The sequence below is a fragment of the Taudactylus pleione genome, unplaced genomic scaffold (genome assembly GCF_031769625.1).
Source record: "Taudactylus pleione unplaced genomic scaffold, aTauple2 ptg000116l, whole genome shotgun sequence".
NCBI classification, from domain to species: domain Eukaryota; kingdom Metazoa; phylum Chordata; class Amphibia; order Anura; family Myobatrachidae; genus Taudactylus; species Taudactylus pleione.
In genome coordinates, this window is record NW_028284518.1 from 23064301 (window position 1) to 23091344 (window position 27044).

Below are 27044 nucleotides of genomic sequence, written 5' to 3' on the forward strand. Positions count from 1 at the left end.
AGGTGCCTACACACTAGACGATTTGCTCACGATGCAATATCGTGAGCGATTTCCCTTTAACTTCCCCCAGCACTCCAGGACACGATATGGTGTTTAAAAGTGTCCAATCTGACCAACAATCTATCGTGAATCCTGAACGATTTCCAGTGCATGGTGTACAAGATTGGCAGATCTTGCGATGTACGACCAGCAGGTACGCACATCGGCACTCACTATTTGGACATGTTTTACATGATTTGTCGTTCCGATGTGTCGAAATAGAGCGAATTGGGCAAAATATTGTCTAGTGTGTGCGCACCCTTAGTGCTAATCAGGATCCAAACATAGCTTTCCGGTTTTAAATAAATGAAATGGTGCTTTACTGGCACCATAAATCAACCAGAAAATAACAAACAGCCTAGCCCCCATTCAGGTCAACTCTCTCACTTATTGGTCCCGCTCTATAATAGGCAGCTAGCCTGCATAATTTACACAAAGCAACAGTCTCCCGTTTATGGAGTCCGGTTTGCCTCCTGCAGGTGTGGACACTCTGGCTTCCTTAGCCTGCAGCTTAACTGCTTCAACATCACACGTACAGTCAGAGATTTGTGGACCTCCCTGCATCCTGCAGGTCTTGACTCGGGACCCCTGGCCCCCAATAGCTTGGTTGGGCTCTCTGGCTACCACAGTCCCACTTGGACTGTCTCCCCTGGCAGCCAGACTGGTCTGCCTTCTCATCAGCCCACACCTGGGCTCTGTCCACAAGGCAGCCGCTAGGTGCTATGGGCCCTGGCATATGTGTCAATGTCCAGTCACAAGCCATATACAATATAGATTCATCGCGGAAGCAGCTTGGCACTAGATACACTGCCATTTTCAATACACCTCCTCTAAAGTTAGTCTTAGCATGGCTTAAGCAAACTGCTGAGTTATGTTATGGAGAACTGAATACTTTAAGACTTGCACAAGTCTTACATCTGGCTGAGAAAATTCCATGATCATATTACAAACATGATTTCTGTGGAAGGATAGGAAAAAAACACAATACAATACTAGAACATAAATGAGTGTGAAATGTGGCTTACATTTTACCTGTAAATATTTAAAGCACATTGCCATGGCCATTAATAGATTGCAACATGTGGGGATTATGAAGGCAGCATACTTAGGACAGAACAACAGGAAAGAAGGTAGGCTGGGAAGAGTCACAGGACTCATGAGCTGTGAGACTGCCAGCTTTTGCGGTGATGTCTGTACAGATTTAAATCATTTTCTCATCTGTGTAACTGTAGCAGATGTATCATGTGCAGATTTCTAAATCTCATAAAATAATGCAGCTTTGGAACTGCTGTTTTGGGTTATAGTAAATAGAAGTTGTCAGTCTTCATACCCCCAAAAACATGGGCATAACTACCATAGGTGCAAGGCATACTTGGCTACTTTTGAAAAAGCATTTCAGGGAGATTGTGAAAGTAACACCTATGAGCGCGGCGGTAAAGTGGGCGTGTACTGCTACATCTGAGAGGCGTGTCATAAAATTGATTTACATCCACATGTAAATGAGCCCCAAAGCAGTTAGTAAGATCTACTTGTTGATGAAAACACACTGATACTTCTCAGAAAATACATGTAACCACAGGGATCATTGTGCCTTATACCCAATGCAGGGAAATTATATTAATGATCCCATTTGAATGTATATATCTCTGTTTTTTCTTCTATATAACAGTGTCATACTGGGGGTAAGGTAAAATGAGGGAGATTGGTAGACTTCAGGAAGACAGGGAGATTGCAGCTATTTCAGGGAGTCTCCCTGACAATGAGGGAGAGTTGGCAAGTATGGTGCAAGGAGTGCAGCTATGGAGCTTAGAGAGGCCCATCTTACTTGTCAAAGTTGTATGTGTTCTATACTGTATATTTTTCACCATTGGGTGGTACATAGGAGCCCTTACAAACTTTTGCTATGGGACCTTCAAATACCTAGTTACACCCCTGCCCAAAAGCTATACAAGAGTGATTTTAGGGTCCTATTTATCATGCAAGTCTGCTCTTAAAATATACAGAAACTTTTGGTTCCGCATATTTAAAAGTCCAAATTTAAGTGTTGCTAGTATATAATAAGATTTTAGAAAGCAGGAGATATTTGAGATCTCTTGCTTTCTAGCCACCAATTCCCCCCAGCTACCATCCTCATAGTTTTCAAGGGGACAGTATTTAACAAGGTCTGAAATGCTTTGCATATTGGATCTTGCATGCGTGGGTTGAAAGATGGCATTAGCCCATTACTTTCAATGGGGCAGCCCTGCCAGAGAGGGATCCCATGATCCTTCTCAGGTGGGCTACAGGATATTCATTGTGCATCGTGTCTACTTAGCTGCGCATGCACAATAGCGCGGCCGGGTTCAAACCCCAAAAGTAGTGATCATATATACCATCGCTTGACATCTCTTATTGGAGCCCATGTCCCATCAATTTAAAATGGTACATTCCCCCCACCCCAAAAAAAAAAAAATACTTTTTGCCATGATATGCGGCGATACGGATTCTTGATTTTTCAAAGGCTGGGAGCATGGAGTTGACAATATTAAAATAAATAAATAGCCTGCTACCACAAACTTCTGAAACCCACAGTTAATAGGGAAAGGTATTTACTAATGGGTAGTTTGACAAAATGCAAATTTCAATAGAAAACTATTCACATAAAAATATCAATGTTACAAAATCAAATCATAATCCGAGCCAAAATTCCGAAACATCTGTTATTTATCAGAACAAATAAAACGGATAGCCAAATCAGCCAGGCATAATACTGCACAGAAATGAATTATCCTCTAAACAAGTCCATGTGCAAATCACTCATATATAGTTAAGGGGTCCATTTATAAATAGGCAAAGAATCCTAGGGGTATATATACACACACACACTGAAAGTTGCTTTTAATGGAGTTTAATCAATTTAAAATAGACCAACATCGATGTGTTTGAGGCAAAATCACACATTTACTAATACTTAAAAAAATAAAATAAAAAATTGTCTAAGTATTAGTAAATGTGTGATTTTGCCTCAGAAACACATCAATGTTGATCAGCTTTGATACATTTTAAATATATCAAAAATGGAAATAATAAAATATTCCTCCTATTGTCTGCAATAGAGCTCGTTCTCACATTGCTAAATAAACTTCTTTGATGTGTTGGGCAATCATTGCAGCGGTACCTGTTCTGTTAATCCCATCTCATGCACGGTTTAAAATATGATAAATTAAAAACACATTTGACAACTACATTTTTAAGTACTGAAATTAAATAAATTTAAATAAACTATTTTCGGTTCCAATGCGCATACGTGAGCTGGTACAATAAGTCGGCTCACACGTGAAGACTGGCCCACTGGGGAATAGTCAACTAACATGGCAGCATAGATGGTGCAGTGGTTAGCATGACTGCCTCACAGAAGGTCTTGGGTTCGATACCCGCTATGGCTCAAACTATGTAGAGTTTGTAGATTCTTCTTGTGCATGCGTGGGTTTCTTCAGGGTGCTCCAGTTTCCTCCCACACTCCAAAAATATACTGGAAGGTTAATTGGCTCCCAACGAAAATTAACCCTAATGTGTATGTGTGACCATGTGATAGGGAATATAAATTGTAAGCTCCACTGGGTCAGAGACTGATGTGAATGTACAAAAATTTTCTGTAAAGGGCTGCAGAATATGTGTGCGTGATACAGTCAGGTCCATAAATATTGGGACATTGACAGAATTTTCATATTTTGTCCTCTATTCACCACCACAATGGCTTTGAAATGAAACAAACAAGATGTGATTTAACTGCAGACTTTCAGATTTAATTTGAGGGTAATTACATCCAAATCGGGTGAACGGTGTAGGAATTACAACGGTTTCTATATGTGCCTCCCACTTTTTAAGGGGCCAAAAGTAGTGGGACAAACTAAACAATCCTAAATCTAATGGAGCATACACACGGTCAGATTTGTCAGACTTGTCAGATTTGTCAGATGAACGATTGAACGATTTGAACGATTTTACCAAAGTTTTGAACGATTTGAACTATGAACGATTTTTGACTGCATTAAAAGGAATGGAATCGTCCAAGTCTGACTGCAAACACATCAGATGTCAAATATCGTTATCTGACAAACGGGAACGCGCATCGTTGATCGTCCAGGCATGTCAGATATGTCAGATTTTCCTTCAGATATGAACGACTGAACGATTTTTAAATAGTTATCGTTCATATCTGAAGGAAAAATCTGACAGTGTGTATGCACCATAACTTTTACTTTTTAATACTTTGTTGCAAATCCTTTGCAGGCAATTACAGCCTGAAGTCTGGAATGCATAGACATCACCAGATGCTGGGTTTCATCCCTGGTGATGCTCTGCCAGGCCTCTACTGCAAATGTCTTCAGTTCCTGCTTGTTCTTGGGGCATTTTCCCTTCAGTTTTGTCTTCATCAAGTGTGATGCATGCTCAATCGGATTCAGGTCAGGGGATTGACTTGGCCATTGCATAACATTCCACTTTTTAGCCTTAAAAAACTCTTTGGTTGCTTTTGCAGTATGCTTCGGGTCATTGTCCATCTGCACTGTGAAGCGCCGTCCAATCAGTTCTGAAGCATTTGACTGAATAGGAGCATATAATATTGCCTGAAACACTTCAGAATTCATTCTGCTGCTTTTGTCAGCAGTCACATCATCAATAAATACAAGGGAACCAGTTCCATTGGCAGCCATACATGCCCACGCCACGACACTACCACCACCATGCTTCACTGATGAGGTGGTATGTTTTGGATCATGAGCAGTTCCTTTCCTTCTCTTCCCATCACTCTGGTACAAGTTGATCTTTGTCTCATCTGTCAATAGGATGTTGTTCCAGAACTGTAATGGCTTTTTTAGATGTTTGGCAAACTCTAATCTGGTCTTCCTGTTTTTGTGGCTCACCAATGGTTTGCATCTTGTGGTGAACCCTCTATATTCACTCTTGTGAAGTATTCTCTTGATTGTTGACTTTGACACATATACATCTACCTCCTGGAGAGTGTTCTTGATTTGGCCAACTGTTTTGAAGGGGTTTTTCTTCACCAGGGAAATAATTCTTCTGTCATCCACCACAGTTGTTTTCCGTGGTCTTCCGTGTCTTTTGGTGTTGCTGAGCTCTTCGGTGCGTTCTCTCTTTTTAAGAATGTTCCAAACAGTTGATTTGGCCACACCTAATGTTTTTGCTATCGCTCTGATGGGTTTGTTTTGATTTTTCAGCCTAATGATGGCTTGCTTTACTGATAGTGACAGCTCTTTGGATCTCATATTGAGAGTTTTACTTGACACAACTCAGTCATTGGACTGATATCGAAGTGGGTTAACTCAGAGAATTTACTAGGAGATTAAACGAGTAATCCTTTTCTTCTGACATCACCCCGCTGAGAAATATTTTCACCTTGCTTTCTGTATATTTATGTTTTTCATGTTTCATGTTTCGTTTTGTCCTGTTCTTGTATATCTCTTTATATTGCTACTAAGGAACTTACTGTAATGTGGCAGCCATTTTTAATGCATATCCATTAAATGTTACATATTAGTTATTTACTTATATTCAAGAGTGACCCCAATTAGAGAGTTTTTTCTTTCTTCTCGTCTTCTCATATTGAGAGTTGACAGCAACTGATTCCAAATGCAAATGTCACACCTAGAATCAAGTCCAGGCCTTTTACCTGCTTAATTGATAATGAAATAACGAGGGAATAGCCCACACCTGTCCATGAAATAGCTTTTGAGTTGATAGTCCCATTACTTTTGGCCCCTTAAAAAGTGGGAGGCACATATTGAAACCGTTGTAATTCCTACACCGTTCACCCGATTTGGATGTAATTATCCTCAAATTAAATCTGAAAGTCTGCAGTTAAAACACATCTTGTTTGTTTCATTTCAAAGCCATAGTGGTGGTGAATAGAGGCCAAAATCTGAAAATTCTGTCAATGTCCCAATATTTATGGACCTGACTGTAAATAACTGGTAATAAATACATAATGGTAATATCTATTGCCAACTGTTACAATGATAAGAAATTTAAAACTCTAAATATGCACAAATTGCCACAAAGAGATGATTGGAAATAAAATTTAGATAGATAAAGATAGGATAGATAGGGCAGACCAGAATAACCACAGGAATATAGTCACTCACAGTTTTCTTTGTTTAATATCGATTAGAGGTGATTGGCTCTATTTCTATTCTTCCTTCCGCACAGTAGAGAGGCAAGTGATCTCTTCAACCCAACCAGTAATACCTGTCTCTTAGCTGCTCCTCTGGACTAACAACCGCTCCCCAAATGCCGCTCCTATTCTCTGAACTGTCTCCAGCCATCCAGCTTACCCATCACAGGACCCCTCTACTTCTGCATGTATAGGGAAACACAATGTAGAGCAGCAGGTATAATACCTCAAATATTTGGGGTATTACATACTTTCCCACCAGAAACATGCATGTCCTCATGCTCAACTCAATCCATCTCAGGATAAACACGAACTATACACATGAAAAAGTTAGTGTAGCCTCTCCTTAACATTTGTTTCAGGCCTTCTGACATTTTCTGTTTTTCCTATCAAAAGTCTTTGGAACATTTTCCTGACTGCAAGCTCGCTGCAGAATTAATTATATCTACGTAGATTCTGTTACACTATAGTCTTTATCTGCCAACATATTTTTCTGGAACAGTCATTGGGATCTTTGGGATACAATACAGGTTTCCTTTGATACACTAGATTCCACAGGCTTCTGTTCAGGGTATCCCAATTTCTCTGGTAAGGGTGAGTCTGTAACTTGATCTGTGTCTTCTGCATGTTCAGCGGCATCTGACTCTGGTTGATTGCAGGGGACCACATTGGTAGTGCTGTTATATACTTTTAGTTGACTCTGTGGTTGTGGCTCTAGCGGAGATGTTGGTCGGACTACTTCTTGCAGGTCCTGGTACACAAACATTTTGTTTTTCTATATCTTGACCAACCGTTACCTCCAGCACTTCACTCTGCACTTGGACACCGGAATCTTGAGGGCTGCATCTAAAAGGGTTCATCCATTCGTGTGTGAAGTAGTAACATTTCTGGCCAGGTGATCGCTGATAATATCTTCTGTGCGTTAGGTTTTGCCAATGCAGATCAGCTGCATATCTGCTACCTTGGACTGGAATACCTCCAGGACCAGTCACATTAGCGGCTTTTACACCCTTCTTTCCATTTACTACATCAAATTCGACAATCTCTCCATCACCCAGGCTTCGGATATATTTCTTTGGATTGTTCTTCTGGATGCCAGTGTAGTGCACAAAGATCTCTCTCTTGGTGTCATCTCAATTTATGAAGTCATAACCATGTCGCACATCGAACCATTTAACTTTGCCCCAAACTTTCCTTTGCAGACTTGAGGTTCAGTGTCTGCAGCTGACGTTACAACCACTCGGGTTTTGATTCTGGACTACAGGACGTGGATTTGCATCTCTGGATTGTCCTCCTTTTAAGGGTGAACCAAACCTCTCTGGTTCTTCCTGTGTGTTGACCCTTGCCCTCTGGACCTCAAGGTTTATAGTCGCCAACTGATTGCAGGCCCTTTCCATATGGCCTTTTGCTGCAACACCTACATATAGGCCCTCCCTTTAAGTCAAACTGATTAGAGGGCCTTCTTCTGATACTAGGAGGCTGGTCCCAACAGTCCTTATTACATCGCCTTCTCTCAGAGCGCCACTCTGTCCCCTTCTGACTCTTGGTCTGGTTTTTCATAAAACTCTGGAATTCTGCACATTTCAGAAACTCCCAACATCAATTCTGCAATCTGCCCCTTCAGAGCATGGATAGAATCGGGTACTTGGGATAGTACACTTTGGATAGCAGTCTCTTTAATCAGTGTAATTTTATGGCTGGGATAACTAACTTATGGCAGATTTTTTTCCATTTGATATCCCGTCATTTCATGGAAGGGCATCTCTTGCACCTGACCGAGCCCCAGCACCTTGATAGCAGCTTCTTAAAAGTCCATGAAAGATACTTGGAAATTGCAGTCGCAGCAGGCGTAGTTGGGCTTAAACAGTTTCTCCACTGGACCCATCTATGAACTGATTTACCAACATCTCATCAGACTTCTTCACTTCTGCTGGGTCAAATGCCTGGATAGCTGTGATTGCAAGATTTCGCCCTTACTCTCCAAGAAGCAATGTCTCACTAGGTTGTTTTCTCGCATAAAAATGCATCTGTAGTTTGGATAATGTTCTTGCATCAAAGATATGGACTAATTTTTCAAATATTTCTTCTGTCATTTCTTTCTGACTGGCTAGCCATGAGTTTACTTCTCTAAAGGGCAGAGCCTTGTAATTGTCCAATCAAAATCTCAACTCTCTGCTGTTCATTCAATGGATATAGCTTGAACATAGATTGTGTTTTGGTTTTAAATTCACTGAACTCACTGCTCCCTGGTGTGTGAGTATCTCCTGAATAACAAGGGAGCCATGGAGCTCCAAAATAATAAGGCATAGTAAAAGGTAAAGCAATATTCATGTGGGAACTTTCTGGGCTGTGCTCTTCCCCTTGACTGGCTTGACCACCTGGTTGTGACATCCTGGATGGGGTTGAAAAGTACTTCCTTTTGACTCTAAGCGTGTCCTGTTCGAGGATGCCAAATGTAATAACCAGAAATAACCACAGGAATATAGTCACTCACAGTTCTCTCTCTTTAATATCGATTAGAGGTGATTTGCTCTATTTCGATTCTTCCTTCTGCACAGTAGAGAGTGAAATGATCTCTTCAACCCAACCAGTAGTTCCTGTCTCTTCGCTGCTCCCTCTGGACCAACAAACGCTCCCCAACTGCCGCTCCTGTTCTCTCAACTGTCTCCAGCCATCCAGCTTACCTATCACAGGGCATCTCCACTTCTGCATGTATAGGTAAACACAATGTAGAGGAGCAGGCATAATACCTGAAATATTTGGGGTATTACACACACACACACACACACACACACAATCTAAAAAGCAAACAAAGGATGCGCCACATAGTGCCTTATCAAAAACATTTATTCAAAGTATCATAGGTCATAAACAACGTACCAACGGTGGCGGTCAGACCACCGCAAGTGTAGACAGCTTAAAACATTAGGGATCTGGGTGCAGCAGCTTGTAGCTCCAGGAAACTTGTTGCACAGTTTGGGTCACGCTATGCCATACCCTACGCGTTTTGACACTTGGACTTAGTCAGAGGGCTGGCCTAGAATTTCCAGTACTCCCCTTAAAAAACACATTGTAACCAATCACTTGTTACACATCAATTAGTACCACCAACATGCGGTGAATTAAAAATACACAGGTGTAGCAAAATCCTAATTCCAATACAAACATACAGGATCTCAATGCAATAAAATTACTAATGTACCACCAAACTAAAATATACCTTATATAAAATATAATAATGAAGTTTCAATATTTGATTTATATCTCCTAGTTTATTACCCAGCTGTAAGAATCAAGTAAATTCACTATCTTGGTTACAATGTGTTTTTAAGGGGAGTACTGGAAATGCTAGGCCAGCCCCCTGACGAAGTCCAAGTGATGAAATGCGTAGGGACATAGTCTAGCGTGACCCAAACTGTGCAACAAGTTTACCAGAGCTGCAAGCTGCTTCACCTGGAGACTTAATGTTTTAAGCTGTCTACACTTGCGATGGTCTGTCTGCCACCGTTGGTACATTGTTTATGACCTATGGTACTTTGAATAAATGTTTTTTCTAAAGGCACTATGTGGCGCACCCTTGGTTTGCTTTTTAGAATTATTTACCCGTTGTGTGGATACGGGGAGTCTTGAGAAAAAGGGGAGGACGCCAGCCCAATACACGAGGCAGTGCATACAGACCGGTGTTGAATGATTTGAAAAGAACCGGGACTGACTTTTTTCATGTTGTGATTAGCGCACCAAATGTTAAATAAATATATATATATATTTTTTTTCTATTATTATTATTACACACAGTGGCGGTTCTAGGGGCGGGCTAACAGGGCCGTCGCCCGGGGCGCCGGCCCCTAGAGGGCGCCACTGAGTCCCCAGAAGGTAAAAGAAAAATAATCCCATAATAAAAAACATAATAAAAAAAAAAAACAGCGCCGGACCCCCCCCGCGCATTGCCGGACGCCTGCTGATATTTGTTATCAGCGGGCACCCGGCTCCCTCCCTGCAGCGGCAGCCAAAGCCCATTCCAGAGCTCCGGCTCCTGCATAGAGCACTATGGGAGGGATGTCGTGACGTCTCTCCCATAGATCCATGGAGGAGCAGTGGTCGGATCGGACGGCAGCGGACGCAGGAGTGGGGCCTAAGGTAAGTACTTTATTTGTATTTTTTATTTTTCAGAAGGGAGGCATGGGGGCATTACTACTGGGGAAATGTCTATAGGGGGGCATTACTACTGGGGGCATGTCTGTAAGGGGCATGTCTATAAGGGGCATTACTACTGGGAGCATGTCTATAAGGGGACATTACTACTGGGGGCACTACTATAGGGGGCATTACAACTTTGTCTGCATCTATTAGTTGTCACATGTCTGTCCCTGATGTACATCCATGAATCCGAATGCGCGAGGACTGAGGCGCCTACTTCAGCTTCCGTATATGCTGATATATCGCATAGGATGTCTTTAGACACAACATCGGTCACACCATCAAAACTTGTACCAGCCCCATGGCAGGTGCCGATCCTCCGTTAGAGTATGGCCTCCTATGTGAGCGATTCAACGTCTGTGTACACAACCACTGTCACCAACACGCCCGCAACTCTCCCATAACACACCCATAAGACAGACCAACTTCCATCTTGCCACCTCCCTGTCACTACCCAGAAACACTCACTATATTTTGAAAACACATTTCTGAGACAGAGCTTCTCCCGTGTGCCTCAATCGTAACTCCGGCTCGGTGTACACGTTATTTGGATGCACGTGCAGTGTGACAGACATGCGCAGAAGGAAAATAAATCACACCACTGTGTTCAACGTCAGTAGTGCATACATCTCAGAATCAGGCCCTTACTGTTCTCTACTTAAATGAATGTACAGTATTCCAAAGACCTACATTCTGAAATCCAATAAGATCTCACTAAAGAGACATTTTAACCTGCTTGCACCCCATGAATTGTGTTCAGTCTGTTCTACGGCTATAATATCCAGCTACTAGCTAACCCATACTTGCCAACTCTCCCTCACTGTCAGGGAGACTCCCTGAGGACGCTAGCAATCTCCCTTATTGCACCATACCCCTATTATGAAGCAGTTACATAATAAAAAAAAAAAATACAAAGGACCCTTTGGCTACATGCATTTTCGGAAAAGTATCAGTGTGTTTTCATCTTACTAACTGCTTTGGGGCTTATTTACATTTGGATGTACGGCATTTTAATGACACGCCACTCATATGTAGCAGTACATGCCCACTTTACCAGCGCGCTCATAGATGCTGCCATCACAATCTCCCTGAAATGCTTTTTCAAAAGTAGGCAAGTATGAGCCAACCCCTGATGGTACTCTCTACAGGTTGTGGCCACTGTAAAAAATGTACTCCTATGTTCACCTCAATTTGATAGCTTGTATTATGCATCTTACATAGTATATCACACACAATATATTATATATAACAGAAAATAGGGCTACAGTTAAGGAAAAGTAGATAGATAGGCAGATAGCCTTGCAATGCGATCCTTGCAATCTTGCAAATGCAGCAGGAGGTGTAGGACACCTCCTGCCGCATTTACAAATTTACCACTGCCCATACACTTGCACTCCATGTGAGTAGGGTATGTTTGGCTACCCTTGGTCTTATGTTAATACCTCAAAAAGTTTGTGAGCGTTAACAAGGTTCGACACATTGAGTTCTCTTTTTCTCCTGGTCTTACATGTATTGAACAACTTTGAGGGAGAAATAAAGAACAAGGCTCTATATACTCCATCTCAACTGTATTTTATTTATTACACCTCCTCATATTATTGTTCCTTGTCTGTGTCCAGTAGCGCCTGTGTCTGAGAACTTATAGGTTTCTATTTTAAATAATCCTAGAGAACTCTGCAGCTCACTAAACTACAGTCTGTTGTCTTGCATTTATTCTGGTACATCTTTGTAAACTCTATTCAAGGCTCCTTAGTTTGTCTGCTATATCAGTATTTTCACATCTCTGTGAAAGTTTGCTTTGTCAAGTATTTGTCAATATCATGCAAGTGTCCACAAATCAGTATTTCTATACCTATGAATATCTGCCTTGTTAAGTGCTTATTTGTATCTCAAGTTTACTGCATATCCAGCCACACCTGAAGTTTGTTAACCTTTGCTGTTCCAGTATTTCCTGCAATAAACACATTGAGGGGCGATTCAAGTCAGTGCACCCTCAGGGGGGGTGCGATAAGAAATTCTTAAGTCCGGCAAAACAGCGCGGTGAATTGAACAGCCGCGGGAGCTCCCTCCCAGAGCTATTCAGCATCGAGTTGAATGGAAATCGCACCCATTGAATTTGTATGCTACGTTGTGATTCTGGTGAACTCCGGAGATTTTTATAACAGTATATCAGAGGTTTGTATGGTTCATGTGAAACGCTGCTGGTATAAATCCAATTGGCTTTAAATAAACTGAGGACTAATGCTGGGTACACACTAGAAAATATGTACCCAGCCCGACATCGGCAGAGACGGGAGCTGTGTACCCAGCCTTGGGGCCTGATTGAGAAATGTAGATCTGATTAACGTACATCTCCGATGTTGAGGGATCTGCACCTGCACAGGACCCGTTCTGCACATATGCAGTACAAGTCCTGTGATCTCGCTCGTAGACTCCCCCAAGCCGCAGCATGTCAATCAGGCATTCAGGAGGCAGATCGAGGTCATGTCTGGTCACCGTACCCGGAAAGGGGGGGGGGGGGACGGGACGTGTCACCCCTGTTTCCCCAGGAGGGATGAGGCCTGGGTAATTCTATAAGGAATTGTCTCTAATGTAAATAAAGATCATTCATTTAGGGGACTAAAGTGCACTCCTTATATACATATATGGGGAAAAACAGCAATGGAGTACAATTCTAAAAATACAGCATGAACAGAAAACAATAGAGAAATACTACAGTATACATTTTATTAATATTGGAGACTGAACAGAGAAACACTTCAATACAAAATTTTACAAATGCTCATACAGAGAGTTACAATTTCAGATGGAACTAATTTGTTACAGGTAAAAATGACAGTGTGTACTGATGGATATGTCTCCATTATATATACTAAGGAAAGGAAAAACAGTATTATTAAAAGATTATTGTAGAATAGGTTTTCCAACCAGGGAGATACAGTATAAGACGGTGCATGTAATTGACTGATTTATAAACAGTTCTAGAGTGAGATAAAATAATGGCTAATAATTTACTGTATGGCGTTAATACAAGGATACAACTATGACGAACCGAGTAGCTGATGCAATAAGGACTAGAACACGAACTGCCTAATTTATAAATATTAGCAGTGAGTAGGAATATTCAATATAAAATCAGCCTCACATAAGCCCTGTCAAAGTCAAATAATTGGATATGATCGCTGTACAATTATTATCTGACAATATAGTAGTCTATGGTCGGATGACTTATTACTAGGACGCTACTTTGCGTCAGTGCAATCCAATGCGCACAAATGCGAATCCACAATACACATACACTGACGCACAGACACACACTCGTATGCGTATTCACATACAATATACATGGACGCTCGCCTGTATATATTCACGTACATACACAGATGCACATATGAGAACGCATACATATAAAATGGTTCCCACACATTATAGTTAATAACCAGAGTTATTAAAGATATTTGTTAGCTAATAATTATGATGTGAGATGTACTTAAAAGGAGATCTAAGGTTCAGAATACAGTGGACATGTCATGTTTGGTATCATACTAAATCCCTGTTTATTTGCTGACATCTGTTTCCATCGGCAAAGAAGTCGCATCATGTGTCCGCTAGTTATGGATGATAGGGAATTACTGAATAGAATGTTATTACTGGTATGCAGTGTTGTAGCCAGTTTTAACTAGTTCTTCGGCGGGAAGCTACACAATGTGACTGTTGGAAGATTGAGCCATACCCCTGATGACACCGTATGAACCATACCCCTGATGACACCGTATGAACTGACCAATGACCAGAAGCAAGAACCAATGAGAACCAGTCAATTTGCCCCTTTGTTAACTCTGAAACCTATAAGGTATATAGGCTGTGTCCTGACCTCAGTGTACACACATCTTCTTGTGACCGCAGACTTCTGGATTGATGACTGTATACTGGGACCAGTGCGCAAGCGTATGTATCGGCTGTACTATTTTCATTGCTTTTTACTCTAATTGTTAAATCTTACATCGTGTTATCCCTTTTACATAAATAACTTTTTGTGCTTTGAAACCACATGATTGGACTGGAAAGCAATTCTTTAAGCGACTTGCAGGGATAAATAGTGACTGATAGGAATCAATAGCCCTCTAATCTTTTTCTCCTGGATAATAGGAATTCAAGGAAATTGATAAATTTACCATTAACCTCAATGAACTGTCATCAGCTTAACATTTATGGGCAATAGAAGAGTTGTGACTGCCTAATTAACATGTTATTGGCAGGAATACCACTAAAATTAAGCACATTTTATTTTTCCCCTCTCAGGAAGCAAGAAACTAAAACACAGAACCATTTGAAAAACACAAATCCTATCATACATGTTGCATTCTATCACGGTCAGTACTCCTGTAGTTGCAACGGTGTTGGTTGTATATTGCGTCTCCTGGCCTCCTACAAGTGAAACACCCTTATATGTATGTGAAGTCAGACTTCTCTGGGATCTAGGTGGGTGTTAAATACAAAGATAAATCATATAAAAACATAAAAAAGTTGTAAAATCAATATATGATAGGCGGAATGTGTATGAAGTCCCGGCGGATGTATAGCCACTGATTCATATCCCGACGGCGGAAGCCCGAAGGATGACAATGCAGACAGGGTTGGTAAGAATGCCATCCCTACCCCTCTCCCCCCCCCCTTCCCTTAGCGGTGCCTATCCCTAACCTCCCCCAGGTGGTGGCTAACCCTAACCTCCCCCCTGGGGTGGCTAACCCTAACCTCCCCCCTGGGGTGGCTAACCCTAACCTCTCCCCTTCCCAAACCCTAAACCTAACCCTCCCGGGGGAGTGCCTAACCCTAACCGCACCCCAGGAGTGCCTAAGCCTAACCTCCCCTCCCCGTAGCCTAGTTCTAACCTCCCACTGGAGCCCCTACAAGTAACCCTCCCCCCCGTGGCTAACATCTTACAGTGCCCAGCTTTCCTTAGTTCGGGATGCAGGCTAAAGATATGTGTTGTTATCGGGCTAAAGATAGGATATCAACGCCCATCTTTAGTCCCGGGTCGAGATTCTGATGTCGGCATCCCGACCGCTGGTAAAATTAAGTACATCCTGACACAGGCATAGTGCTAAGAATAGATATTTGTTTTACTGAAAAATATCGGTGACAGTTACGGAATTTATTTTGAATTCGAAGTCCCATTATTACAATTCTACAACACTACTTTATCTTTATTCATGTTTTTATAGATATTTCAGCCAGATAAAGAAACTTTTTTTTGGATTCCCTATAGAACAAACTTTAAATTGTAAATACTCGTACAAATAGATATTGTAATTTTTAGATTATATAAACAGCAATAAATATTTGTTTCTCAAGTGCACTACAAATAGTTATTTTGTTTTCTTCTCCTTTTTTCCTAATCATATGATTTAAACAGACCATGTGATGTTCAAAACAGAATACATTTAGGAACATTACTTACATCAGATCGGTCACACAGTTTAAGGACACGCAGGACATTTTTGCAGACATTGTCCAAAGAAGTATTTCCTCCCACACACGTGATTCCCAAAACTTCAATGTTGGGTGCAGAGATTGCCATCATAATAGCCTGGGCATCATCCGTACCGCAGTCCACATCGATAAGAAGTAATTTTTTCTGTGATGTCACTTCTAAACAAAAAGGACATTAGCAATCAGAAAGTTTACAATACAGTTTAAATCCACAGTGTTTTTCAACTCCATTCCTTGAGAACTGCACAGGTCATAATTTTATGATTACTGTCTGTGGAAACAGGTAGGATAATTACTGCTTATAGCTAGAATCTGATTGGTGCTATGGGCAACATCCCCATTTCTAAAAACCTGCACTGTAGCAAATATACTCAGAGGTGTACAGTACGTGATCAAATAATCAAAGTATGATTATTGGAAAAGAAGGAAATTTCATTTTTTTCTTTTAATAAAGTGGAATAACATCCTATTAGGTTTATTATACAGAATCTGTAGATTTGCTGTGGCTGGAGTCATTTTCTCACCCAATTATTATTATATCCCACATTCATATTAATTAATTCCAAAATGGATCTACAGATATTAGGAAAAGTTTTGCAATATCCTGTCTTTACTGTTCAGCCAACAGAAAATAATAAGCTTTCTGTAGAATTGGATGAGCCTGTAACGCACAAGGCAGAGGAACACTAAAGAGCACAAGGGTTCAGTTGAAAAAATTCCTAGGACTTTAAGACTAGACAAAGGAGTGGTCTGAATAAATCTGTAAAAAACAGCTTTGAAAAATTATTATGAATTCAGTATATGTAAAATGTATCTTATATCTGCTGAGCACTGATGCCACTTGTCACATAAGTTAATTAGAAAGTCTTTTACTGCATAACTATCATTGGATAGAAAGTACGATACATATGGTTAGCCATATCAACTCATACTGTACAGATAATTTCTTGGTTTAAAAATCAGTGTCTCTTTCCTCTTTTCACATATTCATCTCTTCCTCTAAATGTAGCTCAGCCAGACCATACTCAGATTACAGATCACCTGCACCCTGTCCCTCCAACAAGCAGAGACCTGTCACATAATACTCTCACAAGACAACTGTCAGGAATCTTGCCTCAAGAAAAAAAAAAAAACCTGTACAATACAATAATTGTAATTGCAATACTAAATATTGTACATAACATACATGGACAAAAATAAATGTAACAAACAACATAAATAGGATAAAGGAATAGCACTATCAAGGGGTTGGGTATGAAATCCCGGCTGTCAGATTCCCGCTGGTCAGAATACTGACAGCAGAATCCCAACAGCCAGAATCCCGACACTCATAGGAAACACAGGTAAGTGTTTATCTAACCAATACCATAACCCCCCCTCCCTGGTGCCTAAACCTAACCTCCCCCCATGTGCCTAAACCTAACCTCCACCTCGCCACACCCTAATCCTAACACTCCCCCGATGCCTAACCCCACTACCTAACCCTAACCTCCCCCTAACACCCAGATACTTACCTTTGGGATGCCGGCGGTCGGTATACTGGTGCCGGGATCCCTACCTGTCTGGATTACACGCCGGGAGGCCAACTACATTCCCTGTCGTGGCAGCCTAGCAGTGCTCATGTGTTAAGCAAAAAATATTCCAGCATGGCTGCAAGAGGGGACCTCAATTACCTGGAATGACTTTTGGGATGCATTTGGCAAGAGTTTCGAAGCTGCTAATGTTTTAGGAGCAGTAAAATCTGAAGTAAAGTACACATTAAACTTCAAGTAATGAATATGTTCACAGTGATTAATAGGGTGAGGAAAAATAGGAAACAGTTGCACCAGATTGACTTTCTAACCCAGGACTATGAAGCAGGCAGCATCATTTGTAGAGAATGCTGCAGATGGCCTGATGAGAACTCAGAGCAGAGCAGATTACACTCATGCAAAGAGCAATGGACTACCAAACAGTAGCCAAAGATATGGTCAGATGAATTACACTGGGGAACAGTCAGTCAATCTGTTGCCAGGGATTAAAGAGAGTCAATTTCGATTAATTTGTGCTCCTGATCATGAATAGGTTATGCTTATTCTCTAGTTTTTTTTAGATATTCATATGTGTCTTTCATGTTTACGAAAAATTAAATTAAACAATGTTAAAAACAGCTAAAGATTTTTTTTTATTCTGATTAAATTGGATTCGGAAAATGTTATAAAAAGACACAGTATAATTACATATATAACTGTTAGGGAGCTATGAGAACTGTTTTTTGTAGGATTTTCTTTTGTATTCCTGTTGCGGGCAGTCCCTCTGCAGACTCCAACAGTAATCGGCCATCATGTGACGATCCCTCCTTCCTTGATATCTTTCTTCTATTACCTGAATATCCTAGTAGAACTGTTCACTCTGTTCTTTGCGTAAATCACCTAGATTGGACGGGAAGCGTTCTAAATGGCTGTACAAAAAAAAAAATGTACTTTAATACTCATGTTGGCACCTACTTTCTCGAAACATTTTAGCATGTTGTGGACTAATGCATGATATTTGTCTGTCTTGTGATTGCCTAAACAATTTTGAATGACAGACACATAATTCGGTTTTGGTCATAGATGTGGTAAAATTTGCATCCTTTACCAGTTTCCGTATCTGTGGGCCGTCAAAAATTCCTTTAATTTTTCAATACTAAGCGATGGAAATGTTCGACAAATATATGTGAAACAATCGCCTGACTTGTCCAATGCTTTTACAAATTGGTTTCATTAAACCCAGTTTGATATGGGGAGGTAGCAGTATGATTTTTTTTTTCATGTCAATTAAGGGCTCATGAATGATGTTGGCTTCTCCTACAGTTATAACTTCTCTTGGAGGCCATACAGTTTGCTGCCAGTGCTTTTGTTTTGCACGACTATCCCATAAGCATATGTGACAAGGATACTTAGTATATCCACTTTGCTGCCCAAGACCAAAGTTTACCATTTTTAAATCGACACAAACAGACCACTGATGCTGAGAATAAGCAATTTTTTCTAAGACTAACTTGATATTTTCATACTGTCCTTTAAGTTTTGTTGAATGACCGATAGGAATCGACGCAAATGTATTCCCATTGTGCAGTAATACACATTTTAAGCTCCCTTTAGAACTATCCAAAAAGAGCAGCCAGTCTTCTGCTCGATATTCTGTTAAGCCCGTCATCTGGAGAAGTTCCGGAATATTGTTGCAATACACAAGATTATTATCTTGTGCTAAAGAACACTATTATGGCTTGCTCTCTACTTCGATACGACGTTATAGTAACATTCGGCTCAAGACAGTGCTTTTCTTGAAGTCTGGATGCTAAAAGCTCAGCTCCTTTTTTCGATAAATTCAAGTCACAAAATAAATAGTTTAGTTCCTTTTGAGAACATTTGTTTGGAGTAGAGGAACTTTCTTCAAACTCACATTCATCTGTGTTGTCACTTGCTCTGGATGAAATTAACATTTCCACATCATCATATTCAACTTCGCACAAAGAACTGAATGATGGTACAGGCAAATCTTCACTATGTGGTATCCGTTTTGCAGAATTCATACTTGGGTATTCCCATTTGAGTTTCTTAAATAGTTTCATACCCTTCACATTTACAGCACAAAAATAGCAGCCACTCAAGTTATCTTTTGGCTCACACCACATCATAGGTATGCCGAAAATTACGTCCTTTTCGATCACCTTTAGTCCGATTGCGGAGTGATTCCACGCAAGTTTTATAAACTTTGTGAGGCAGCCCAAACGGTGGGAAATTGGTTGTGGTGAGAGAGGACCGAACAAAGGAACAGGAGGTGTGCTAACTGCGTCACTCGGTCCTCTCCGTATGCTGGGAGGAGTCGTGGCTGTGGTCTGAGAATGTCCCAGCAGGCTCAGCAGTGACTGCCACGCCTCCTTCCAGAGTTCGTGAGATTTGAATGTGTTATGTATCTCAAATGTGACTACCAGCTACGTTATCACAAATTAAACAGTAACAAGAATTTTTGTTTTAAGAGGGTAGTTGTTAAAAAAGCAAAACTAAGGCGATTCTGTTAAGTAAAGCAGGCCTAGACTAGTAAGGTACTTAAAAAAGGAGAAATTAATTGAATTTTATATTTTTTTATTAATTTGAAAACTGGAGCCAATTCAGCTATAGCGAAGATCTAATGCGAAAATAGGACCTGCGAGTACTCTCAAACCGATCTTAAAACCTTGGCAAGGGAAAAAAAAAATTTTTTGTTCGCCAGTGTTATCTTTTCCTATGAGTGACAAACAGATCAGTACATGTGCAAAGCCAACTCTACAGCCCATTGTGCTTATTTCCGTCAGTGAGGGGTTTTGGTGCCATCATAATACTGTGGAGGATATTTCCTTGCATGGTTTGGGTGCACTTATTTGCTTAAAAAGCAAGGTCAATGCTTATTCCTACTAATTGGTATAAAGTAAACATCTTTTTCTCAAGGCAATGGTGCATAGCTGCAGTTACTGGCTGTATGTGGTGGCCCAACACCCTATTAAGGAAATACATATTTGTGCTTCCATTTTGTACCCGCTGCATTCATGTGTTTTGCAGTGAATTCAATAATTATAGAAAGGTGGGAAAGAGAAAGAAAAAGATTGTTCTGTTCGATTTTGGTCGAACTTTAGAATATTTCATATATTGGAGTATATATATGTATATAGCTTTATCATTACATTTTATAGTAGAAAAATCTTTCAAATGCAAAAATTGCATCTCACAACAAAATGTTGAAATGTTGATACAGTTCAGTTAATAAATAATGGTTGCTAATATTTAGTATTGAGTAAGATTTAAAACAATACATTAAATAGAAGTTGAAATGATAAAATGTAGAATGGAAGCCAATTTCATTGTGACTATGTATTGAGTATTCTCATGGCAATGCATGTATTCAATTGAGTATCTAATTTTGATTGCAATTTATTTATATCTACATTATATATTCTATATTTTATGATGCGCATTATGTCCTAAACTTCAGTGAATTTTCATACAAAGAAATATAATTATATATAGAACCCTGTGCTAAAAAAAAGTCCAAAAGAAAAAAAAAAAATCATTGTCATTAGTGGATTCCATGTTATCGGAATTTGAACTTTCCTTAGCGCTGAATTGTATATACACATATATTGTTTGTATACCACCTGATTAGTCAGTGACAGGTGGACAATATGCAACATCATAAATTTAAACTCAGAGGACCTGATGTAGATTTGGAAAGAAATCATGCATATGTGCTCCTGCATGGTGTCACAGAAAACTAATGGGCCGGATTCAGATTTGGGAATAGAGCAAGATAGATCAAGTAACTGCATCTTGGTAAAACCATGTTACATTAAAGGTGGGGCAGATGTAAAATGTGTAGAGAAATTTAGATTTGGGAGGGGTGTGTCCAAATTGAAATATAAAGGGCAGTGTAAAAATAAAGCGGTCCAGCATTTGTGGGCTACATGCAAAAGCAGCCCATATTTGCCCTGCATACAAAAAATATATGTATTTGCCCCCTTAGATTGCAACATGGTTTGTCTAGGTACACAGTTGCCTGCTCTATCTTACTCTATTCCCAAATCTGAATCAGGTCCAATATGTGTATATTCGCCGATATATGCAGCGTTGTATGCATCTTGCCATTCACCTGCCCCCAGTGGAAAAACTACTGGTGGCGCAGCAGATGCATTGTACAGGGGCCTGCCATAATGAAGGAGCCCACAGACGACGGCACTATAATTAGTAGACTGGCACTGCTTTCCTCTATCTCTGGCTGCCTGCTCTCTGAGACAGTCCTGCAGCTCACAGCTGGGGATCTGACATGATCTTGTGACCGTCCCCAGCATGCAAAGCCAAGGAGGAATGGAGAAGCCATCCTCCATGTGCTGCAGCTCTAACGTGGGCTCAGGTAAGTAAATTGTAATATATTAGTCACCCTCTGCCTCTCCCTTTTAGCCAATCTTGCACCCTCAGTCTCTCCCAGTCACCCTCTTTCTCTCCACATCACCCACTGCCTCCCCTTGTGGCATAGTGTGCCAGTATGCCACATGGGACAGAGGAAGGGGACCCAAAACATATTTTTGCACCTGGGCTCACCACGTACAAACTCCGCCACTGCTGCCGTCTACACATATAATAGGTTTGATAACAGTCATCATCAACATCAGAGCGCACTTGCACCAGTCTTATACTAGGTGCAAAGATGATCTTGGGAACTTGCACTAACATTCAACTTTGCATAACCCGCAGTTACATTGACACAAACTCATTGAACGTTGCTTTGGAGCAAACCACTGACAAACTCAATTCCCTGTCAGCTGATTAATCTGCCAGTCCATATGTATCAGCAGGTCACAGGTAAAGTGCTTTTAAACAAGTCTTTAATCTCTGAGAGAACATTTAAGATAATTAAATCATATAGGGACATAAGTAGAAAGTTAATTTTGATCGTGCCCAAAAAGTTTCTGAGAAAGGACAACCTTCCCTGTATTCCATGCCAGCTGATGGCCATACGCTGCCCTTCTTGCTTAGAGAGAAAGGGAATATCTGACTTCCCTTCCTACATCATCAGAATTTAATGTAGAGGTCTAGAATGCAGATTCACATTAATGGCATTCTGCGCCTTCAAACGTCTTACCATATCAGTGGTCACACAGCAGAGAGCTCACTAAATTCCTACTGACACTGCACTATTCTTCTCTGAAATGCCAGAAAGGAAAGGGACTGAAGCAACACTTGTGGAAGCTACATGGGGTCTCACAGTTTCATGAGCCTTGTAGCAGCTGCTACAACCATGTCACCAAAAGTAGTCAAGTTTTCTCTTTGTGGTGACCTACATAAACAAACAAGATTTGAACACACTCACATCTCCTTCCAAAGAAGTCTGTAGCCATGTCATGTAAGGAGGGGGTCTATAGCACAATCTGTGTGGCCACACCAGTTCTGAAATGCTAGGCCACCCCTAAGCACACCCTTGAATTTCCAAATATACCAGAAGCACTGTCCCTGGTGTGTGTGTGTAGCACCTGCCTGCCACTGCCAACATTCACAGAGTCAGGACTAACGTGTCAACCTGTATGGTGGCAGGACAACCCATTTAAATTGGGACTGTCCTGCTGGAATCAACAGTTGGAAGGTGTGCATAAACATGACAGGTTATACGCAAGGAAATAAAGGTCTCACTAATAAGCACTTACTGTAATTTAGCTGCCAAACTAGCCTTGAACTAAGTAATCAAATCAGACTTTACACTTCTAGTGCAAACCGTATGATTTGCAACTATTCATTTTATTATACTTGATACTAGAGCATCATAGATAGGACAAGGGAAATGTTGATCTCTGCATATCGCTTGTAACCACTCTCCTTGCATGGTCGCATCGTTTGCAACCACGCCAGGCTGCGTATTACCTAACATGGTTTTAAACAATGCAACCAGTCAGAAATGCACTCTGGGTGGCTGCTGGAAGATAATCTTCCAGCCTCCGATGGCAGAAGGACCTCCAGGCCCCCTGCATCCTCACCCAGTGTCTACCATGCTGGCGATCATTGCTGATGAGGCCGCACTGCAGGATCTCACACCCATCGGCTGCAGAGAAGAGCAGCCGACCGAGAAATGTAAGCCCTCAGCACCCCGCGTTGTATATATGGTGACTGCTCAGAGGGGCAACCACTGGGGAAATTCAAAGACGCAAAAGTCCGATATATCGATGAACGATGTAAAAAAATAAAACACAATAATATATATTTTAAATAAGTGTTAAATAGATGTTCTTGACTTAATTCAACCATATAAAAACCAGACAATTTCTGAGCAGATTTCTGAAAAAATATTAGCCAGTTAAGTGATTAACAGACATTCTTTTTCAGCTGAAGTTTTAGTAAACAAATTTTCTATTAGTTTAAATAAAAAAAATAAAAAAATGATCCTGTGCAATGTTATCAAGTAAGCTCTACAATAAGATAATGAGATACACCAAGTCAAGTCCACTGATAAAATATATGAGATATGGTAAAAACTTACCTTTGTTATCTCTATTTCTACGAAGTCCATAGGGTTCCACAGGATACCTTGGGGTATAGGTGATGACGTCAGGCATCGGGCACCATAGAGTTAAAGTTTTCAGCCTCCCAGGATGCACTAGGGTCCCCCTCCTAAACCCCCGATCCAAGGCATCTCAGTTACATACCAAGCCATAGGCCGGAGGAGGAGAAGGAAGGGAGAGAAAAAAAAAAAAAGATCTGAACACACACAAGAATCGCATTCTCATCAGAGAGAGACGGAAAAACTGGTGACCAGAGCAAAGCCCATCTGCAGCACAGGTGCAACAGGGCGGGAGTCCTGTGGAACCCTACGGACTTCGTAGAAAGAGATATAACAAAGGTAAGTTCTTACCATATCTCATATTTTCTACATCAGGGCCCATAGGGTATCCACAGGATACCTTGGGGGATGTCCCTAAGCAGTATCCTTCAAGGGTGGGGACGCTCCTGTGCTGAAAGGAGAATCCGCCGCCCGAAGGAAGCATTCTGAGAGGCAAAGGTGTCAAACGCATAATACCTCACAAAGGTATGGACAGAGGACTACGTGGCAGCCTTGCAGATCTGGACTGCAGAGGCACCACGTGGAGCTGCCCACGAAGGACCCACAGACCTAGTGGAATGAGCCCTCACAGAGGAAGGATCTGGAAGGCCTTCATGAAGATAAGCTTCTGAAATTGCCATACGAATCCAGCCTGCCAATGTCTGCTTTGAAGCAGGCCAACCCTTTTTACGGAAACCATAGGAGGACAAACAAGGCGTCCGACTTCCTAAACGAAGAAGTGCGGTCAACATAAATCCTTAAGGACCACACAACGTCCAAAGTGGCCTCACCCATTGAAAGGTCAGGTGAGTTGAAAGCCGGCACAACGATTTCCTCGATGTGGAAACTTGAAACAACTTTAGGAAGGAACCCAGGATGAGTGCGCAGCACCGCCCTGTTCCTATGAAAAATCAGAAAAGGGGGTCTACAGGAGAGAGCCCCTAAGTCAGAAACACGTCTGGCCGAAGCAATGGCCAGAAGGAAAATGGTTTTAGCTGTCAGCCATTTGAGGTCCACTGAGCCCAGTGGTTAAAACGGCGGTCCCTGGAGAGCTCTCCGGACCACAGCTAAATCCCAAGGCGCCACCGGTGGAACAAAAGGTGGCTGAATTCAGAGAACACCTTGCATAAAAGGTGCGCACATCAGGGATTGCAGCAATCCTATGATGGAACCAGACAGACAGGGCAGACACCTGCACCTTCAGAGATGCAAGGTGAAGCCCATGGTCCAGTCCCGCCTGTAGGAAAGCTAACACCCTAGACAGACGGAACTCTCGAGGAGCATAACCTATCGGTCGACACCACTGGAAGGACGTATGCCACACACGATGGTATATCCTTGCAGAACATGGTTTCCGAGCTCTTAGCATAGTTTGCACTACAGAGCTGGAAAACCCCCTGGACCTTAACATGGCCGTCTCTACAGCCACGCCGTCAAAGACAGCCGAGTCAGGTCCGGGTGAAGACAAGGACCCTGTGATAGTAGGTCCGGTCGTAACGGCAACCACAGAGGAATGTCCACGGACAGCCTCTGGAGGTCTGAGAACCAGTGCCGCCGGGGCCACGCGGGAGCTATCAAACCGGAACGTCCACCGGACGGACAGAGAATCCACCAGAGACGCCTTTTCATCTCTTGTGCGAGACCCCGTACACCGGCAACTTGTTGTTGTGCCGTGACGCCATGAGGTCGATCTCTGGAAGACCCCACCTGTCCACCAGAAGTTGAAAGACGTCCTGGTGCAGAGACCATTCCCCCGGATGAACGTCCTGGCGACTGAGAAAGTCCGCCTCCCAGTTTAGGACTCCCGGGATGAATACTGCTGATATGGCCGGGAGATTGCGCTCCGCCCAAACCAGGATTCGGGACACCTCTACGAGAGCCGCTCGACTTCGGGTTCCTCCTTGCCGATTTATGTAGGCCACGGTGGTGGCGTTGTCCGACTGGACCTGCACGGGGTGACCCTGGAGAACCCGATGTGCCTGCTGGAGAGCATTGAAAACCGCACGGAGCTCCAAGATGTTTATTGGAAGCTCTGTTTCCGCCCGAGTCCACCTGCCCTGGAACAAGTGTGGACCCGTGACTGCTCCCCAGCCCCGAAGGCTGGCGTCCGTTGTCAACAGGACCCAATTCGCCACCCAGAATGGACGACCCTTATTGAGATGGGTCGTCTGCAACCACCAGGCAAGGGACAGGCAAACCTCCGGAGTGAGCACCATTGTCTGGGATTTTAGACTCTGAGGCAGTCCATTCCATTTGGACAGGATCAATTGCTGCAGAGGTCTGGAGTGAAACTGGGCATATTCCACCATGTCGAATACTGACACCATGGAGCCCAGTAACTTCATCGCCGAGTGCAGAGACACACGGCGATTCTGCAGACAACTGCACACCCTCAACTGCAAGGCAGAGATCTTTTCCCCCGACACAAAGATCAGTTGCTGTCCAGAATCCAATAAGGCTCCGAGGTGCAGAATCCTATGAGACGGGATCAGGGTGGACTTCTGCCAGTTTATCAACCAGCCGTGCCGTTGCAGTACCGCAATGGTCAGGTCCAAGTGGCGTAGAAGGGGCTCTGGAGATCCTGCCACCAACAGAAGGTCGTCCAAGTACGGTAACATGCGGACTCCCTGCAGCCGCAGGGAAGCCACCGTGACCGCCATCACCCAAAAGGTAACGCCCGGAACTGGAAGTGATCGTTACGGATTGCAAACCTGAGGAACTGTTGATGGCGTAAAAGAATAGGGACATGCAGGTAAGTGTCCTGTATGTCCAACGAAACCATGTAATCCCCAGGTTCCAGCGCCAGAATGATGGACCGTAGGGTCTCCATCCAAAACCTCGGCACCCGCAAGGACTTGTTGAGTGCTTTGAGGTTGAGAATCAGACGGTACGACCCATTGGGTTTCTGCACCAAAAACAGATTGGAATAGAAACCCTGGCCCCTCGAGGAAAATGGAACAGGCACTATAACTCCAGCCTGGAGCATAGTGTGCAAAACCTTCCGCAATTCCATGGCTTTGTTCCGGTCTGATGGAAGACCTGTGGTAAAGAATCGGGATGG

At 42.1% G+C, this 27044-nt stretch overlaps 1 protein-coding gene across 1 annotated transcript in view; it reads right to left on the reverse strand.

Annotated features, from left to right (window-relative positions):
* The window catches only part of LOC148524827 (nucleoside hydrolase-like), an 85960-nt gene that overhangs the window by 51840 nt on the left and 7076 nt on the right, over positions 1-27044 (reverse strand). Inside the window, exon 2 of the mRNA XM_088471733.1 lies at positions 15870-16060. Coding sequence (XP_088327859.1) covers positions 15870-16060 — 191 coding nt within the window. The remainder of the gene's footprint in view (positions 1-15869; positions 16061-27044) is intronic.